Here is a 21,144-nt window from a genome sequence, read left to right as displayed (position 1 = left end):
CTTGAAAGAGTTCCCCAAACATTTTGTCGATAATGTTCAGGTTGCAATTTTATTGCAAGTAAACTAGTCTTTAATAATTTTTGCTGAATTTATTGGGGCGTTTTCTTGCTGGAAAACTGGTGTGCCTTCAGACATGTCATTAAAGTCAGCTTTTGTTCCTCTATCACATTTTTATATTCAGCTGAGTTCACTCTTGATGAAGTAGATACCAAATTTCCTTTCTTTTTGTAACCAATTGATGCCTAAACCATAACTTTTCCTCCTCCCATTTGGCGCCTTGATAAAATTTTGTCTTCTTTTTTTAAGTCTAATTTTTAACTATTGTTTTTGACTTTTTTACTGATCTTTGGACATTCCCTAGTTTTGTTTGAACTCCAGCTTCCTCAGCAATTGCTCTTGTTGTTTTACAGTTTGAGTTGGATGTGATTCGAAGAATATTCCGTTTCTCTCGTAATGTCAAAGCAGGGGGCCTGGGCCTCCCAATAGAATGGTGGTTTCCATATGTCTTCCTGTGCCAAATAAACTTTGCGACCGATGAAAAACTCCGGTTGATTTGGTAGGCTATTTCCCTACAACTCATCCCATCCTTGTGGATTGAAGAAATCAAATGTTGCTCTTCTTCGGAGAAATACTTATTTTTTCCCATAACTCATGTTCTTTTTAGGTCTATTTTGAAACAAATTCAACTCTGCAGTGAAGTAGAAATGGTATTTTAACGATTTCAACTCTATAGGATTAAGAAAATAGTAAACAACAAGTGTGTCGTATCATTTTGATGTATATAAAATGTCAATATTTACTGATATTAGATGTAAAAAATCCTCCAGGTCTGAGAAGATTGTCCCCATTTCAATATCATAATTTATACTTTAAACCATGCTTTAAAAAATAATAGCAATCAAAAATAAAAAAAATGTGAAAAGTTTTTTTTAAATTTCAATGGGCATGTCTCACATTTTGACACTGAGTGTAAGAATATTTTTATGAAAATACTAATTTCTAAATACAATGTGGTGAATTACCAACATTATTTCATCTTATAAAAATATTAAAATTTGTTTTTAACTGACCTCTATTCAGTTTCCTGTAAACACTTTATTCTGATTTAAAAATTGTATGTAGTTATACTAGGTCTGGCTCTAGGAGCAGTAGAAGTAGTGATGATGACAGTTCCTGTTCACCCTCAAGGAATTCCAGCTCTCCTGCTAAGTCAAAATCCAGATCATCATCTCGAAGCAGGTATCTTTTTACTTGCATATTAATGTTATTGAAAAAGATTAGGCAGAATTTGTCCTTTTTTAAATAAAATGTTAATCCTCTCATCTTATTCGAAGACTTAGTTTTTTAATCTCTTAGTTCTATCCTGCTATATCCTAAGAATCTTAAGACTTAACATAAGTCCTTTTTCCAACTCCCTATATAGCTGACATTCCATGTAATCTGATTATAATACATACGATAATATGTCGATGTTGAAGTGACTGCTTGCAAAAAAATTAAATTTACAAAACTCGATAGTATGGTAGAAGTTTTATTTAGAAAGACTTGTATGAAATGTAATAGAATATTTAATCCTTTTTGCTTGATTTTTCAAATGATTTGAGGATTACAACAAACCAAGAAAGAATAAAATAAACATTGTTATATCCTAACAGTCAAATTAAATTTGATTCTTATTAATTAATAAACATTGTTATATCCTAACAGTCAAATTAAATTTAATTCTTATTAATTAATAAACATTGTTATATCCTAACAGTCAAATAAAATTTAGTTCTCATCGCCAATTTTGCTTGCTCTATTATTATGATGGTTTCTATTATTGTTTATAGGAGTAGATCTGGTAGCCCTTCTTCCAGCAGTTCATCTCGCAGCAGTTGGAGGTCTGGCTCTAGGTCCAGGTCCCCTTCTATTCCTCGGAGGCATGGCTCTCCTAGTTTCTTAGATAGGAGGAGAATCACTAGGTAAGGTTATAAGATCCTATTGTAGTATTTTATTCTTGTAGATTTTGCCTGAACAATAAGGTTTACGAACTGATCACTTACATTTTTTCAGATTCAGTAGCTTTGAATGATATCCATATTTAGTACAGGGAGAGGGGAGGGGGAGAAATGGTTATTGTTTAAACTTGAACATTGTTGGTTTAATGCATACATCGAACAACAAAAGAATGTCTTTCTATCATGTCAAAATAGTCATAATAACTCTGAAATACTGACTTTTTTTTTTCTTTTTCTAGTAAAATTGGAAATACGAGTATAATGAGAAATTTGTGCTCAGTTAGTCATTTTACATAAAAGTCTGTAGTAGTAGTTATTTATTCAAACCTACTGAGACGACAATAAACATCTATACTTATTTCGTTATAAATACATTAACAATAAAATTATCTGGTTTAGAAACATGTCCATTTTCTTTTAGGAATTTTGATTTCTTATGTTAAATTAATACTCAAAAGTTCAATTTTATTTCCTAACCATTTTTATACATATGAAACCAGAGATGATCAATAGGATGATTTGCTTATTACAGTATATAAACAGGACACAGTGTATTGAATACTTGATTTGTTGTAGCATGTCTAATTGAGCACAAGTAGACATCATACTTTATTTACAATCGAATTGAGGAAATATCAAGAAAGAGCCTTCAGTTAACATTTGTTATAAAAATCTTTAATAGATCTTCAAAATTTCATGTCTGAAAACTTTATCTGGTAATACTAGCTTGTTAAATTGATCAAACTGTTAAAAAATTATATTTTCAAACACTATATAAGATATTACTTAATCTTAAATATGCATACATATTCCATCCAAAAATATTTTGAACATTCAAGCTACCGTCTGAAAAAAGTAAGCAGGAGTCCTCAATATTTGCATGTTCACTTTTAAATTATTTTTTATTAGCTATTCTTTTATTTTTTTAATTTATTTTTTCGATTTTCCGAAACAGATGTTAGCTTTATTTAATTGAGTCTAGCTTAAGTATTGTGTATTACTTTGCCTTGTTAGAATGCATTTTTTTAGTGAATGTGTGCACTTCTAGTTACCAGATGTGAAAGTATATCAAATGCTTCTCTGTTATCATTTACTCTATAACTCAGCCAATTCATTTTTTTCATCTGTCTCAAACAATTTGACTGTTAGCTAAAAGAACTCTTAGCTAATTAATGATTTTTTTGGCTAATTTTTAGTCTAAACATTATATTTGGTTTATCAACTTCAATAAGCCAAAATTATTAACCAAAATTTGTATTTATTCTCTTTGAACTTAGTAAACTTTTGATCTAAAATCTGGTACAATAGTGAACTGATGATGAATTAAATAAATTACCCCCAAAAAAACTACATTACTCATAACTTTGTTGGTTATTTTTTTTTTAAAAAAGGTAAAATTAGACTATCAAATTTCAACTACTATTATACATTTGAACCCTTATATATTTTATTTTCATGTTTCAAAAATCAATATATTTTTGTTTTATCAGGAAAAACTTGGAGTATATAAGCACAAATTCAAACTAATATATATTTATTTATTTATTTTTTTGTTGGCATATGTGCAACTATTAAAGAAATGCACTTTATGTATGAACATATTGTTATAATTACGTGAAATAAAAAAAAAGTTATAATATTTCATGCAGCTAATAAATATCAAGGGAATGCCATAGACTTATTTACGAGAGGGTGATTAATAGTTTATGTTAGCTTCTTTCTAAAAGACCTATTAAATGTTTAGGTGGTTAAAATGTGGTAAATAAAAAATAAGGCATCAGGTATCATCAATTTTAAATAATTATAATTGTTAATACTTTAAATCCTTAGCAATATTTAAGTAGATTAAAGTTAATCTTTGAAGCTTCAAAAAAGTCTGTATAAACTTGAGGTGACAAATTGAATTCTCCTTTTTTTTAATAATAAAAAAATGTTTTTATGAAAAATAAGTGTATTATTATGTAAGCTATTGTGTACTAATTGGTATAAAAAACTTTAAATAACTCATAAATTTTAGCAAATATTTTTATTTCATTTCAAGCAATATTAAGTATTTTATTGTTTAAAGCCCATTTGTCTCTTTGAAGAAACAAGAAAATTTATTAATAGCAAATTAAATATATTTAACATACAAATTATAATTATTATTTGACACTTTTTTTGCACTGGTAAAATTAAGTGTGCGAATAATTTTTTTACCCAGTGCATATATAGTGTTTATTTAGTTTTAAAATAGCCCACTAGGAGACAAAATAATCAATAAAATGTGTGTCAGAGTAATTAAGAAGGGAGGGGTTAGTTCTCCAAAAATGTAGTTCAGTACCCCAACCTCATGTTTCTGTCTTAATCTGTTGTCAAGATATGATTTTTTTTTTTAAGTTCTCTTAAAAATAAAAACTTTTCCCATAAAAATCCTAATTTCTCAACTTTAATTAAAGATTTCTCACCTTTTGTCTCCATTTTCAGAATCTACTATTCATTTCCTGTAAGCTAATAACCAGGGTTCCCACAAGGCCCAGAGAAACTTATCATAACTTGATATCAACATTATTCTTTTAATATGAACTCAAATTCCTTAATAAGTTTTCAAAAATCAATGAAATCAGGCTTAAATAATCCATTAATGCCAAAACTTTTAATTTACAATAAATGTTAGATACTATGTTTTACGCCGAATGCCTCTATTTATGTTGACCCTAACGGGATGCATTAAGTATGGCAACAGTGGCACTTGAGATTCTATCACTAAAATAAGCTTGTGCCCGTGTCAGACACATTTAGTATGTATTCTCAAAAATCGTAAATTTTATGAAGATGAAAAGTAGGGCACAGTCTCAATTAAATATCCACCAACAATTAAAAAAAAAGTATTAACAATATAATTATGATTTTTTGAATTTTGAAATTGATAACACAACTTGCCTTAGTTTTCTATTATATATATCGGTAACAGTGGGTAAATACTGCTCCAAGAAAGAATTATCCAAAGGGCAGACAGTCTAGGAGTTACACGAAACTTGGATGGTAGGACTTTGTTTGGTCAAACCTTATGATTTATTATGATGAGTTTATAGTTAAGATTTAGGTTTTGATGGAATTCAGTTAGAGGGAAGTTCTGGGCAAAAATTGTTTGCATCGAACAGCGAAGTTTGACCAAGCGTTTTATTAATTTCTAACATGACTTTGATCTTTTATTTTATTTTCCCCTAATTTAATTCCTTTAGCCTTATGAAAGAAATATTATTATTTTAAATTTGTTCTTGCTATGGAAATGATGAATAATTAAAATTTCACTATGTATTGAATTTTTTCAAGTGCAATTCAAATTAAATATATAGAGGTTCAACTGTATTCATTAATTGTGATAAATAAGTGACTCATTGTTGTAGTTTCAGAACCTTATCTTTCAAATTTTCTCTTTAAAGTTATCTAATAGCAGCTACATGCTTAATAATCATTGTTAAAACTTCCGTGATTTTGGCATTAACAAAAGTAATACAAATGAAGAACTGAACAGAGTTGTTTAATATGGGAGTTTCATTCATTGTTTTTGTTTATATCCTAATCAATTTTCTTTTCCTTTTCACTTATGATTTTGTTTATTTTGTTTCAAGCGATGAACAGCAAGAGAAAGACGAATGACTGCTTACAAATTATTGGAAAAGCTAGTATTCGATGTAGATTCAAGCCGGGAGCCATTTCTTCAATTAGGAAGGACTTAGGACATAGTTATACAAGGGAATTTATTTGAAGTTTAATCAAGTGATATGACAGTTAAAGATCTCATATTATCTCTTGTAAATAAGAGAGGTGTGGTGTTTTTAATTTATATAACATGTTTCTGTTTGGTAAACTTTTTGTTCTGAAGGGATGTATATAAGTATTTTGACTATGTGTTCTCCCATATGTTAATAATTTCTGCTTAAGAAAAATTCATACTTTCAACTTTTATAAATAAATTATGTTGGAAAGTTCTAATCTACTTTATTCTCTGTATATCTTATATGTATCACTAGACTAATTAGTTGATAAATTATATTGTTTTCTCATATACTAAAGTTTAAAAAAATAGGTACTTTAAAATTTAAAACTAAATGTATTAAATATCATTAGTCTTTTTTTTTTTTTAATTTTTAGATTTTTTTTTTTATATAAATGGTACCTTTAGAAGTATACATTTCTTCAGAACTGTAGTATCCATAAAGTATAATAGAATTTTTTTTTAATCTCCTGTTTAATAATAAAAATAATACATTTCAAATACATTTCCTTCAGTTTCCGTTTTCATTTATTTGACTATTATTTATAATTCACAAGTAATTATTTGTATAAATAAACTTATTCATGAGAAATTTTAAGTGATTAGTAATTTGTCAATGTACAATTTACTTTTTTTTTTTTAAATAATTTCTTAGAGAGATCAGACTTAAGAAGGTGCTAACAGGTGACTGATCTATATTTCTGAGCTGACTGTATTTATTTTTAAAATCTTCAGTTTAATTTTTTATTTTGAACCAATAATTAGGCTGAGCTCTTTAGAAATTTCATTAAGCTAGCAGCCTTGTACCATATTTTCGCATGACCTTTTTTGAACTTGTTATCTATTTTGTATATAAGGTTGTATTTTTATTTCAGATGTAAGTGTTTTATTTAATTTCTTTTTTTTTTTTTCTTGTTACATTTTGCTCTTTCGGTTTGTTCAGTTTTGTTATTTATTATTTTTTGTGTATTTAAATATAATATTGTTGATTGTGTTTTAGTAATAAGCTTTACTTCTTAAATAATAAAATTAAAAAAAGGAAACAAAACAAACTGAAAGAGCTTAATACATCATATTGTGTGTATTTATAATTCAATAAATGAATTTTCTGCTTGCACAGTTTTTTATTTAGCACTATCCTTTTAGTTTTTTAGTTTATTTTTTTTTTTTTAAGGTTTGGGTTTTATTTTTTTATTAATTTTATTTTGGTAAAGTATTCTGTTTATTAGTCATAAATTTTGTAGTAATTCCCTGAATTACTGTCCCTAAAACTTTTTTCTATAAGGGCTGAAAACAATGTTGATCCAGCCATCTGAGAATATAAAATGAAGTTTGAAATTACAATCAAGGTTCACCGAGAAGTAGTTGGAAAGGCGGTTACTAAAAATTCACAGTAATAGCGCATCTATTTAATGTATTTTGATGTTTCTCCCTTCTTTCCAGGTGTTCTTCAATGCTACAAATAAGGTACAGAAAATGTGATAACTGATTACATTGCTTTGCTTAGATAATGGTACATCTGACGAAAAAAACAGTTCTGATTTATTGCTGAATTGGATAGATTTATTCCCCAGATGGTGCCTTAGACTTGAGTAAATTTCTGTACTGAGGTCCTCCTTGAGACTGTCCTAAAGCTAGTAGGGATGTCACATGTCACAGACTACATTAAAATGTATCGAATATGTTAAATGGAGAAGAGAAGAAATTTTTTTTTTGTCTGAAATTTAAGCAAAGCAGCGATAAGTATATTGAGAAGAAAATATTAAATACTATAAAATTAAATAAACTTTTTAAAACATGACATTGATAAAAAAGATATATATACATACATACATATACATATATATGTATATGTATGTATAATAGAATAAAATATAATACAAAAGATTCCCCGAAACAAAAGCTGGAGATGAGAGGGGGAAACCAGGAAGGAAGGGGTTACCAGTTTCATTTCAGCCTATAACTGTTGAATTTTACATAGTTAAAACCCACAAAATAAATACCTTTCTACTCGAGGTAGAGTAAATTGGTAAATAAGGATATCTAACCTCAAAGAAATTAGTCCCTTCAAGCAACTACAACAAAGCCACGTTAAATGAATATCAGTGGTATCTTTATTTTTTATATTCATATTGAACAATTGATACTTTTTTATTGACATGAAATGATGGTTAGCATTTATGAAGAAAAATATTAAATTTTATTCTTAAAAATCCCTTTAGACTATATCCTGAGATGAGGTCTGGAACGAGCCTCTTGAGAATAATCAAGTAGTCATTTGATTTTAAAATGTGAAACTATGGCTTAAGAGATAATACATGGACTACGAACGTATGATATATGGTACATGAACCTAGGAATAGTTACACCGATAACTGAGGTGGCAATTGAAGTAGGCCTTTCAAGATATTTTTATTATTTATTTTTGCAGCTAACTTCCACTGAGTCTCTTTTCAAAAATAACAGATGTTAAAAATTTGTTTAAAAAACCATCAATGATCTGGAATTATGATTCTTAGATATAACACATGGAAAAATAATAAACCTAGGAATAATTACACCTATGACCAAGGTGGTGATTGAAGTTGGCCTTTGAAGTAATTTTTATAACATTTTTGCAATCAACTGTTTATCTTTTCAAAAAAAAAAATTATGAAATCTGCTTAAAAGAAAGAAATCGAGGGAGAGGGTTGTCCCCTTCTCCAGTAATTTGAAAAGTTTGAAGATTTGAGAACCTACTTTAGACTGCTAAAATTGTGATATAACTTTATTCAAAGAGTTCGTTATACCCAAAATTGCTTATAAACACTATTGAGAGAGGTCAGTTTTACAAAATAGTTTTAAAAGAAACCAAATTGCAGGGAGTACTCCACAAACCTCTGATAAGTTTGGAAATCTAGTCAAACTTATGAAATTTTAGATTTTGCCTTCCTCTCCCAATAAGCTGTTGGAGCAACACATCTAATTAAGAAAAAAAGCCTACTTATTAAGGTTGCCCTTAGAATTTTTGCATTAAATTGTAGATAAACTACTTATCCTGATTCATAACAAAACTGCATATTTTACAGCATTTCAGGCTGTAAGATCATATTACTTCATCACTATTTTTTTTGTAGGTATTCGTTCTTATTTAGAATAAGATAATTATTTTGACCAGAATAATCAATTCACAAGGTATATTTGGGACTCATACTTCTCTGAATGAACTGGATAAACAACCATTTCGCTCCAGTCTTGGACCATGATAGCTTCAGAACCACTTATTCCTCCATTTTTAGAGTTCTGCAATTTTTTTTTTATCTTTATTAAAATAATTTTTTTTTTTTTTTTTTTTAATTTTTCTAGAAGCTTATTCTTGATGTACATGTAAGTGCTGAACCTTTTAATTCAAACATGCCCCTAAGCTCTTTGTGGTAAGTATATTTTAGTCATGTGAATGTTTTAAAATGCATGGCTTTTGTTTGTATGCACAACAATAAACTTATTCATAATTATGACCCATAAATGGCATTGTAATATTTTGTGAAATAAAATCAAATGACCATTTTAATGTAACATTGTTATAAGTTTTGTTCCCCTAATTTAAATGCATCTTTAACTTTTTAAGAATGATTTATTGCATTGATTATATGAAGCTTTTTTTTAGTAATTTCTTTATACCATTTTTTTTTTTTATACAAACACTTATAAGGGTTTGAAGTAGTTCTTAACTAAGAATAAGTTATTTCTTCTCAGCTATTCTAGGAATAATTAATGCAATAATTGATCCTTAAGTCATTGTTTCTAGGTGATATTCCACTAATACTTAAATTAACAATATGGTGATTTATTAATTTATTTTGTTTGCAACGGCGGATCTTATTAATTGTTAAATACTTTAGTGTATTGTTTATTAATGTATGTGTGAATAACAAGCCATTTAGAGAAATCCAGTTACTAATAGATATTGCATTACTGACAATTAATGGCCTGTTATAATAAATTAATGTAATCTTACAATATTTAACACGACTCTGTAAATTATGTATTTTCTAAACTTTTCAGTATTTCCCGGGACCATTCGGTTTTATGAATCGTCCATTGACCCGCAGACCTGCGTCAGGTGACGCTATTCGTTCCATATTTCAGTTATTCTTTTAGTTTTAGCTGGGAGGATTGTTTTATGCTACTGATTACATTAAAGAATGAGTTAGAGAAATTTTCTGATTGGCGGAGAAAAATGGCCTAATACCGATTTAAAGCAACACTGCTTCTGCTCAAGAAGAAGATGGTTATTCGCTACTATTTGAAATTTTTCTTACCAGTCTTAATACTTTTTTAGTCTATAGTTTTTTTTTCTAGTTCTAAATTTTTCGGGTCAATTTCAAATCAAAATAAGGTGTTTAGTCAACGGAGAAATCTGTTGTAAACATTTAGTGTTTTTTTAACTATACTAATTAGTTAGTAATTTAATAATGGTCAACAATTTGAGTATTCAATAATATATCTACATTATTTTAGTTACTATAAACAAGTAATTGCCACAATGTTAATACAATTATATATGAATTGCATTTTCCCATCAATCAGACTGGCAATTGATTTCGAATATGGCAATGCTGAAGCATATAATATACTTGAAAAAAATATTGATAAATTTGTTCTAATCCAAACTCTTTTCTATACAATCTACTTAGCCAAGTGTGTCCTGTATTTATCTTAATTTGACTAAGATAAAATGGTAATAACATGTTGAAGGGTGATTTATTTTTTATGGATAATAGAGCGATTCATAAGGCACTGAATAAAAATATATATCATATACTAGTGAAATTATATAAACATTTTTATATAGACTGTCCACGCTGCACAATATATCACGCCACTGATGGTTTTGGTGTGTCAAAAGTGAACTTGTAGGTAACCAAGTGACAATATTCCTCACCAGGTTCTAAGATACAATTGGGAAATGTTGGAGTATTAATTGCATTAGGGTAATTCTGAGTTTCAAAACAAAATCCTGAATATCTGTTATAAACAGCCCTATTTTTGCCTGGTATGTTATTTAGGTAATAGCCAGTGTAAAACTGCATTCCTGGCTGATCAGAATATACTTCCAGTACACGGCCAGACTTTTTATGAAATGCCCTTGCACAAAATCTCATTCCTTCGCCATTAATACAATAGTTACAGTCATAGCCCATACTTGACCTACTTATCACTAAACCAAGATTTTTCCTATTTCTTATGTCGAATTGTGTCCCTTTCACTGGCATCACTTCTCCAGTGGGTATCAAGTTTTCATCCATGGGAGTATATTTGTCGGCATTAATTCGCAAATCGTGGTCTTTGATTCCCTGCCAACCGGTTTCATGACCAGCTAGGTTAAAGTAACTGTGACTCGTCAAATTAATCGGCGTTGCATGTGTTGTTTTCGCACGCATGTCGAGTTTGAGTTCATTTCCAGCTGTGAGTTCATAAGTAGCAGTGAATTCCACGCATCCAGGAAAACCTTCTTCCATATGGTAACTCATGCAGGAGAATACTACCTTATCATCCAAAACTTCCACATCCCAAATCTTTTTGTCTAGGCCATGATATCCACCATGAAGAGTGTTCGGTGGATTATTAGTAGCAACGGTATAAAGTTTCTTTCCTATCGTGAAACTTCCATTCGATATTCTATTGCAAACACGCCCGATAATTCCTCCGAAGTATGGGTTATAGTCCGACATATATGACGGCAAATTACCAAACCCTAGTACGATATCTGTTTTCTTGCCTTGTGGGTCAGGCAGTTTGATAGATGAAATGGTGGCACCATATTCCAGCAAATCCACAGTCATAGTTGAATTATCGAGTGTGTAACAGAAAAGTGGCCTATAAAAATTTCCCACCTTTATTTCCCCAAACTGGCTCTTGTGGATCAAACTTGAAGACATTATTAATTATTATGTGTGTCAACTCCTTTGTCTTGTTAAACAGGCCTTAAGCATCGCATAATGTACACTGGGTATTTTATTGTTTTATTTTTGTCATTTTCAAAAAAACAAATTTTTATGAATAGGTTTTGGTTTACAAAACCACAGGAAAGATCGTATTATTTGAAACATGATATTAGATTTTGATAAGAATTGAAACTAAATGATTTTGTGTAACCAGCTGACCTGCATCGTCTTTATTACTGAACTACATTTTACTTTTATATTTATTTTAAACTTGAATATTTTCCATTGCTTCTATTCATGTTTTATTGTTGAAAATACTGATATATTTAAAAAAACATTTTTATTCGACTAGCGAGAAGATGTGTCTCCTTTTTTCCCTGAAATACTGACATTATTAACTGAAATGATAAATTATAACCTATTCGTTCGGTTTCCAGCGGTTTTGTATCTTCAGAAAATCTAGTTAGACATTTTGTTACTGTCACATGCAGTAAGATTGGAATCAATAGCATTGTTAAGCTTGATGAATATATGTATTTTCTATCGTAAACTATGAGAATACAAAATATTGTCCTGTACAAATTAAACTTTTCATTAAAAACAGAAAAGAGAGAAATTTTAATGACTTTTGGGATTCTGAAATGTCTTGGCAGCCCTAAAGTTGAAAACGTGATCTTGGCCACCACTTTCGTTCCCATCGATCTCACATTAACCAGCTGGAATGAAAAAATAACAGGTTCGTAAGTTTTAATTATCGTTGTGGTTTGAATAAAATAAAAAAAAAAAATGGTATTTTATTTTGGTTAGTCGTCGTTTTCCTCTTATATTGATTTATTTAAGCTTATGGGATTTCTGATATATTAGGAGAACATATAAATGCTTTAAGTGGTGTCGTAAATAGAATTATTATCAATTTATGATTGTAAGACCGTGTTTTGATTTCCTACATTCTTGGAATTTCTAACATATTATGGTTCCCTTCTACGTCTTCGGAGAAGCAGAAAATAAAAATTTTGTTGAATTTACTATATCTCTTGCATATCGATTTATTTTAACTTCTCGGATTTTTCACATATTAGGATTCCTTAATCAGTTTTCGGATGGTTATACTTTCTTCAAAAGTATGCATTATGGCGTTATAACATATTCCACATTTACTTGTAGCATTTTTTAGTAAATTTCAATAAATAAATAGAAAAAAAAAATCTTTTTGTTACTCTGTTCCTCCTATCTTTCTCATGAGTTCTGCATACATATTTTGGGTATTCGAGTAAGCAGCCTCTTTAAGAGTATCACTTCTGTAGTCCCTGTGATTTTCCCTCCTTATAGAGATAGATTATGAGTTATTATGTTGTAGCGCCAGGAAGTTGCCTGTTCCTTATCATCGAGCTACTCCTTCGAGCAGCAGCAGTGAAGCCAGCAATGACGATTCAAGGAGCTCTTGGTCTAGAAGGAGTGCCTCTCTCAGCCCAACCTATTCACGATAGCTGCTCCCTACCATTGTAAACTCTATACGTGTGGTGTCCATCTTAATCTTATAACTACAATTCTTATATAAACGGAGTTATTGTATCATATTTACCTGTTATCATTAGGAATTAACGAGTCTTTTTACAGAGCACTTCTAAATTAACACAATTTTTGTTAATTAATTCATCAACATCCTGTAGCATTTTAGGTGGTTTACAATTTGTCATTGACTACACAAGTTGTGCAAAAGCAAGGAATGCCTTGTAATTACCAAGACCTCTGCTGGGAGCTTGTTACCAACCAGGAAATGTTTTTGTGTGTGATGGAGATATCACCTATGTTATTCGTTTCTAGTCATAAAATGTTAACCAATCAAACATTCCAATTGTATCAGTGTGATATACATAATTATTTCTAGTCTTAAGATATGTGCAATTTTTTTATTTATTTTAACTTTAAATGTTATAATTGTTTATTTATTATTTATTTAAGTAACTTATTATGTTATTATTAATATTAATTTTATGCCACCAATACCATCTAGTCCTTAATACAACTCAAGTCACAAACTGTTTGTATTCTTATTAGTTTTAAGGGAGAAAAATGATCAGGCCATCATTACCTATCTAGTCACTTTTAATACTCATCAAATTTGGTAGTACATGTATGGATTTATTTTGTCTAAATGGTCCTATGATTGATTTGGAAAAATATATATTATTTGTATTTATACGTATGTTACTTTAATTTACTGATCTCATAGACAATGTAATTACTGTGAATTATTACAATTAAAATACTCAGCTTGATATTATAAATCCAACTTTAGTTCGTCTGTCTTCTTCATGAATTTATGTACAGTACGATACTAGTCAAATTGGTTCCAATTTAATTTATGTATTATTGTTGTCAATAAATTAGTTTTGAAATTTATAAATTATTTAGAAATTTCATATCAATTTTTCATCACTTCAATCCCTTGTTCACTACCATTTAAATTCATTAAAAATGAGTGGGCGAGAAGCCAAAGAATACAAATGACCTTGAGAATGTGCAGTTTAAATTTGAAACATTATGGTAAATTCCCTGAAAGGTTTAACTTTTTCTAATAATTTTATTATGATTGTCCTGCATACCCCTTGAATATTGATCATTGTGCTTTTGAAAAAAATAGTTATATATCCCAGCTATGATTACATAATGTCAAGTGTCACTTGTACCGCTTGGATTCTAAAGGTAAATGAGTGGTAGCCATAAATCAGAGAACCATAATTTTATTAATGTTAATTGATAGTTAAGCTGTTCAATCCTACATTGCCACCTCAAGAAGTAAGTAATTATCACTCTAATTCATTTTCCACAAGGCTGTCTTCTTCACCTTGATTGATTACGTGATAGCTGAGCACATTGGGGCGTGGATACTGCAGTGCTTGGTACAGAACGTTGTTGGTTCGATTTCCACTTGAGTCAGTATATTTTGCAATATTTATTTAGCGGTAGCCCCGAGAAAAGAATCTTGACATTACCTCTCGGGAGCTGTAATTTAAAAAAAAATCACCATCCTTAGCCTACAACACTCTTCTACGAGGTTGTTGTCCTTCTTGATCAACTTGAAATGAATTATAAAATTGCATGGAAGAATAACCTGAAGCAATTTTTGTAAGTCCTTGTCATTGTTTGCCTTTCTTCATGAAACATCAGTTTTGGGGTTAGAGCTCTGTAGTAGTACTCCATTTTAGGATATGACATGTACAGTCCATAAAATACTTCACAGGGCTGATGTTATCAAAGTTATGAAATTTCCAACCGGACAGTTGTCAGAAGATGCCCAAGACATGTGTTATTGTAGTGAATATCATGCTCAGAAAAATTCATGGCTACTAACCAAGGAATAATTGCACTATAATAATTATTTTTGGGTCCACATATGCATGCATGTATCTGGTTATTATATCTCTGAATTACAGTAGTTTTAATCTTCTTTCCTATTCTAATCTTTAAGAAATAATAGACCAACCTGTATCACTGAACTCCTTATCTTGTGTTCCCCTATCTACTCCTTGAACAGCAGAACCCAAACAATCGATTTTTATACTCCATCACATCAATTATCAATTTTATAATCCATCATAGATCCTTTCTTGTCAGTTCCTCCTCCTTTTGGAATTTCTTACCTTTTTAACTCCTAGAAACATCAGCTATTTCTCAGTCTTTTTAAATCTCCCTCTTCTGATTATACATATCCAATCTGATCATTAGAAATAAAACTGCTTGATATACTAAGGCTATAACTAAATCATAAGCAATTATTCTATTGGTCCCAGAACAAAGATTAATTTTCTAAAAAAAATTACTTATTAAAATTCAATTACTTACTCTTCAGATCTTCTCATTTCGAGCATGTATGCAGCCAGTAACATCAACTGGTAAGAGAGAGTTATTTTTTTATACTCTATTATACTTTTATTACAAGCATACCATATGTATTAAAGTACTGTTATTTCATTAAATTATTATTATATTTTTTTTAGTTTGTATATGTATTTTTCACATTCTTATCCTACACCTCACAAATAGCTTAGACAGTTTTGTTGAATCACATTTTATATACTCATAAAAGAAAAAATATATCTGATACCTCCTAAGCCCAGAAAACCACTCTAGAAGATGGATTAGCAAATAAATTCACAATTTTTTTAATGGCTGAAGTAAAATTGTTTACAAATACCAATAGTAATAGCGGACCATTCAAAACGAATCATAGGCCATCAATCTATATGCTATGATGATCTATGCTATTGCTGATCGACATCGCAAACATACAGATAGCACACAGATGCAGAAAATAGTGTGAAAGAAAATCTCACTTGTAATAGTAAAACACTTACAAAATTATAATGCAGTATTTATGAAAATATTCAATGATGGCTGTTTCTGTGGTACAATTAGTGCCTAATTACTAGCAGATTCAATCTCCATGACCTTTAAGATTTTTGCTTTGTATAGGATTAATTTCATTTAGCTTTTTAAGGATAACTGAATAATTATTTGAAATAAAAAGTAATAGTTTGGTTCCTAATCAAAATTAAGGTTAATAGGAATAAAATGTGACAGATCAGCTTACCCTAAGTTCCAATTCTGAAAATGTTAGGTAATATTCTAAGTAATCAGTGGGAAATCAATGACACAGTAAATATTATAAATATTTTGTATTTATTGATAATTAAAATCAAACATATACACATATATACAAAAAATGTATATCATTGTTAAAATAATTAAAAGTTGGTCTGATTAGTATTTACAAAACAATTATACCATATTTAAAAAAAAGAAATACTCTGAAATCACTATTTATATAGGTACTATCATTACTAATTATGAAAATAATTAACAAAGTTATTATACAATGTGTATTTATTCCTAGAACAAACTTTTCTCAGTAAAAATGTGAAGATATAAAATGAAACATAGTGAAGCATTTAATTGGTTTGTTTCATCAAAATATTGTAACAATAATTCCTTATGAAAATACCTCAAACCATACTATTACATCTAAATAGAGTTAATAACCACGTAATATGAGCCTACACGTAGTACAAAAATAACATAGTTTAATGTATTATTACAAAAAAAAAAACAGAATTAAACTTAAAAAGATAAATTACAGATACCACTCAACCAGTATCATCAGGATTTTGAAAACCCTGCTAGAAATGTTTTTTTAGTTCTTTATTTTTGTAACTTTCTTTGTTAAATAATAAGGTTTTCACAATTTTTCTAAAAAGCTAGAGCATAAAAAATTTTGGCATGATTAAATTTATTCTATATTATTATTTTTTTTTAAACCCTATAATTTTCAATTAACAATAATACCAATTATCTATTTATAGATAAATATTTTATCTATCTTTTTAATAACCTAATTTGGTTCTTTTTAAGCAATCAATTGTTTATAAACATTTACAACGTATATTATAATTATAAATCATGTCTACTACAAAAGGCATTCCATTGTCAAATAAAAATAAACAAAATGATAATGCATAATTACTATGAAATTCAATTAAATTAGTACAAATATTTTGTAAAATTACAATTTAACAAATTAATTTTTGAATTAGTAAATTAACTTAAGGAATAAACACACATTACTACTATCTACATTAAGATATGAAAAAGTAACAACTGATTAAGGCAACACTGCTTCATAACAATGACTAGATTGGAGGTAGAAAAAACAGTGTTCCAGTAAGCTCTATACACTTGAATACTATTCTACTACATTTCCTATAAATTGAATAATTTACTTAATAGACAAAAAAATGACTAGTTGATTAGACTAGATAAGCAGCAATAGGAATTTGCTGCCTATATTGGCATAAAACAATTACAAGAATAAGGCTGTTAGGTGATGACAACGAGGCAATCTAACAAATAATTATGTATCTATAATTGGAGACATAATAAAATAACAGAATTACAAAAATATCTTGTTCCAATATTTCGTAAGAGAGTTAATACTTAAAATAACAAATGATGGTTTCAGTATATAAAAGGGATACACAAAATACTAAAATAAAGTACAGCAGATTTTTATTGCTAACTTTCTCCATTTCTTACCCTTGGTAATCTCCGAAAGAAGGAAGGAAGAGAGCCAGGAAAGAATCATTGGATTGATAAATAGGAGATGTAACAAGCACAACATTGACAATTCAATTGACATTTTATAACAGAGGTAACCAATACCCAGCCATAGAAAGCACTGTTAATAATATACTCTTGAAATAAAAATACTAAAACTGTTTGTGGGCTTGTAGATCCTTATCTTGCTGAATAATTAAAAAATAAATAAATAAAAAAATCAATATTTTATTTTTAAACCAAATGAAAAAAAAAAACTTACGATTTTCAACTAAGTGGACGCAAGAGTATAATATATGTTTTAAAAATAGGTAAATCTACAGTAGTGAGCTGTATTGAAAAACTGGGCTAATACCTTCCCCTCCTGATTTTGAAAGAATGTAAATTAACTGTTACTAAACCAAAGCATTATTCATCAACGGTTGAAACTTTTAAATACAAGAAAATCAAACTCTTAAAATTTTAGTCTGCTCTTTCCCTAACTTGCCTAATGTGAATGTTGAAGTGTGTCAATACTCCTGTAAAGGGCTTGATTTGAGGCAGAACATGTTGAGACAGTGATCTGTTACTTTTCTTTAGGAAAAAAAAGACCATTCACAGGTCATACTGATTGATTATGATATTTGTTTCAAGCCTATAAATGGAAATACCCTCAATCCCTCACAGAAGGCTAAATGTTCCACTACCTCTAGAAATCGAATCCTGCTCCTATACGCTTATGATTAGCTTAGTATTTCAAGATGGACAGTAAAAAAACTTTAAGATTATATTAAATTTATAAATGTAACTAATTTTACACCGTCATATTTTGTAAGAATTGCCCAGTTGAAGGTGCTCAAAGCTTTTCTTTAGTGACACAGACTGTTATAAAAACATACTTATAATAAAAATTACCAAATAATATAAAAAGCAAAATGCATAATATTAGCTCCAGAAAATTTGTAACGTCAAATAAAGGCAACAAATGAATCAAACAGAGAATAACCTCAATATAATAATGAAGCTGAAATGGCCCGAGCACTTAGAGAATATCTAAAATGATTTGGGAATAGAGACTACAAAAAAGAAAGTAAGGTCACCCAAACATACTTTGGTTCAAGGTTGTGAAAGAATTTAAGTTATTTTGAAGAGAGAAATACAGAAATTTGATATACAGGACCAGAAAAGATAAATAGGACTTCCAATTTCTGGATGGCAAACGACAAATTTTATGCATAATTTAATTAACATTGCTTGTAAAATGTTGTTTAAAAAAAAAATTGTCGACAACTAAGAGATTTATGTATGCATAAATACAATCAAAATTGTAATTTCTGTCACTTTACCTAAAATTTATTAACCATTGTCCATTAATAAACATATAAATGAGAATAAATACTTTATATAAATAATATGATAAATATGTAATATTGTTAAGAGTTCCTTCACAAGAGAATATGAAAGTACTGAATTAAAAACAATATTGATTTCTCATTTAAATACATATATTAACATTTAAATAGGGTTATAAGACTTTCCAATTTTTACTCTTAAACAACTAAGATGTTCATTATAAAAGAGATATATTTTATCTAAAAGTTTTCACTTAATATTCAAGAATAAATTTATAAGGAGCAGCCCTAGCTCCAGTTTTTAGTTGACCAAGAAGCCTACATAACATATATTCTAATAGGATTTTTACTTTAATAAAATATTAAATACTTTTTTTATTTAGTAATTCAAATTAAATTAAAATACCTTCAAAGAGTATTAGTATGGATAATTAAAATAATTACGTAATTAAATGCCAGTGCCTAAAAATTAAAAACAAATTAATAAAGGTAGTAACAATTCATCAGATATTTTTTTTTTATTTGTCTAGCTTTTTTTTTGCTTTAATTTAAATAAAAATTAATGACTATTTTAATTTTCAAAACAGAATAAGGAAATAGGGATAACTATTAAAAAAAAGAGAGAGAGAGAGAGAGAGAGAGAGAGAGAGAGAGAGAGAGAGAGAGATAATTGCTAAAGTAGTATAGTAGAAAGACATTCAGTAATAAAATTACCAGTACAGACACTAACGTGGAAAACATATTTTTAATTGTTCATACTTATCTCAAAATACAAGTAAGTTTCATAAATTCTTCAAACCTAAAACATTTTCATTCAGAAGTATTGAATTAATTTGTTAGTATAATAATGAGATACATCAATAACACTTAAGCCATATAAGAATTTTTTTTTACGGAACTTGTCTAATCTTGTGGGTCCAATAAATGTTAAATTGGTTTCCTAATTATTGGCTAACAAGATTGCACTATTTATTTATCATATCAAGAAAACTTGGTTGCAGAAGTAACCTGCAAGTTAAGAGAGCATAGTTTTATTTGGTCCCCTCCATTATCGCAGGTGGAAGGTTGGTAATATTGACTGTTTAGTCTCTTATGTACAGTTTCTTAACTTGAAACGTTCCTAAAATCAAGTTTTGACAACTTCATTACTATCAAGTCAACACAAATAAAATGGAAAAAAACCAATAAATGGTATTATTAATTCATGGTAATAATTTATTTTTTCATTGAAATCATAAACACAGTTTATTGGAAAACGTTCCAAGCAATATGTCTTAAATTTAACTATAAGTTTAAAGTTATCACTTTAATAAGGTCCAAAGGGCAAATAAATTATATGAATTAATATTTTTTGGAAGAAAGTTAACCCTTTTTTTAAAAATTGTATTTCCTTATTTTATGATTTGAATAATGATTAGTCCATTTTCAAGATCTTTGTTACATAAAAAAAAAATATTGCATAATCAACAGGGTTAAAAAATAACACTATGTCAAATAAATAAGTAAAATAAATCATAATATTTATCGTTTTTCTATTAAAATTGCTATTAACACACCAATTATTGAACTATACATTACTAATTACAAAAATTTTAATTTGGTATCAGGCCAAGAATATTCAATAATAATTATGATTTTCTTCTTACTTTAGTTATGATGGTCCCATTATCAATTTTTTTTTTAAATATGGTCTATAATAGTTGAGAATTTTCTTATTTTGTACTTTCATAAGTAGGTGTATTACGTATTTGTCAATTCTGTCAATACTTGAATTTTATTCATTAATTAATTTAGATACACAATTTATGTATTATTAACACAGTTAACTTTCTTCCGAAAAAAAATAATGAATATGTTTTAAATAACACCACCTATCATAAATGAGTTTCAGTTAATAATTTTGATAATCTCTTACACTGTACAGTAGGACCCCCATTATCCGTGGCTCTATTAACCGGGATTCCAGTTAACCGGGGTTCAGAGTAGCTTTTTATTTTACATATTTATTTTTT

General features: G+C 28.7%; 3 protein-coding genes across 10 annotated transcripts in view; 1 reads left to right on the top strand and 2 right to left on the bottom strand.

The window, feature by feature from the left end:
- The window catches only part of Srrm234 (Serine-arginine repetitive matrix 2/3/4), a 49,402-nt gene extending 35,415 nt beyond the window's left edge, over window positions 1-13,987 (top strand). For 2 of the 6 annotated variants that reach the window (XM_014428262.3, XM_014428261.3), the window contains 3 exons: window positions 1,123-1,239; window positions 1,833-1,964; window positions 13,045-13,986. In XM_014428262.3, the coding sequence (XP_014283748.1) occupies window positions 1,123-1,239; window positions 1,833-1,964; window positions 13,045-13,174 (379 nt within the window). In that variant the 3' untranslated portion in view covers window positions 13,175-13,986. Of the gene's footprint in view, window positions 1-1,122; window positions 1,240-1,832; window positions 1,965-5,614; window positions 6,875-13,044 lie in introns of those variants that run through there. The other 4 variants (XM_067051110.1, XM_014428263.3, XM_014428259.3 and 1 more) reach the window with 4 other exon arrangements.
- Window positions 10,487-12,388, bottom strand: LOC106685529 (galactose mutarotase). The gene has a single exon (XM_014428265.3). It carries the CDS (start codon window positions 11,679-11,681, stop codon window positions 10,617-10,619), a length of 1,065 nt encoding a protein of 354 aa, XP_014283751.1. The 5' UTR covers window positions 11,682-12,388; the 3' UTR covers window positions 10,487-10,616.
- Window positions 13,988-16,433: 2,446 nt separating the features above from the next.
- Window positions 16,434-21,144, bottom strand: part of LOC106685534 (zinc finger protein Paris) — a 16,359-nt gene continuing 11,648 nt past the window's right edge. For 2 of the 3 annotated variants that reach the window (XR_001343863.2, XR_001343865.2), the window contains exon 7: window positions 16,434-20,252. The gene's annotated coding sequence lies outside the window, so the exon portion shown is untranslated. The remainder of the gene's footprint in view (window positions 20,253-21,144) is intronic. The other variant, XR_001343864.2, reaches the window with a different exon arrangement.

The sequence above is a fragment of the Halyomorpha halys genome, unplaced genomic scaffold, assembly GCF_000696795.3.
Source record: "Halyomorpha halys isolate HHAL.00 unplaced genomic scaffold, Hhal_1.1 Scaffold708.1, whole genome shotgun sequence".
NCBI lineage: Eukaryota > Metazoa > Arthropoda > Insecta > Hemiptera > Pentatomidae > Halyomorpha > Halyomorpha halys.
Note: the sequence above shows the minus strand (reverse complement) of the source record. Positions and strands in the feature narration are given on the sequence as shown.

What these genes read in the sequence shown, in the direction of transcription:
- LOC106685529 (XM_014428265.3), bottom strand. Translation starts at nt 11,681, where the DNA reads ATGTCTTCAAGTTTGATCCACAAGAGCCAGTTTGGGGAAATAAAGGTG.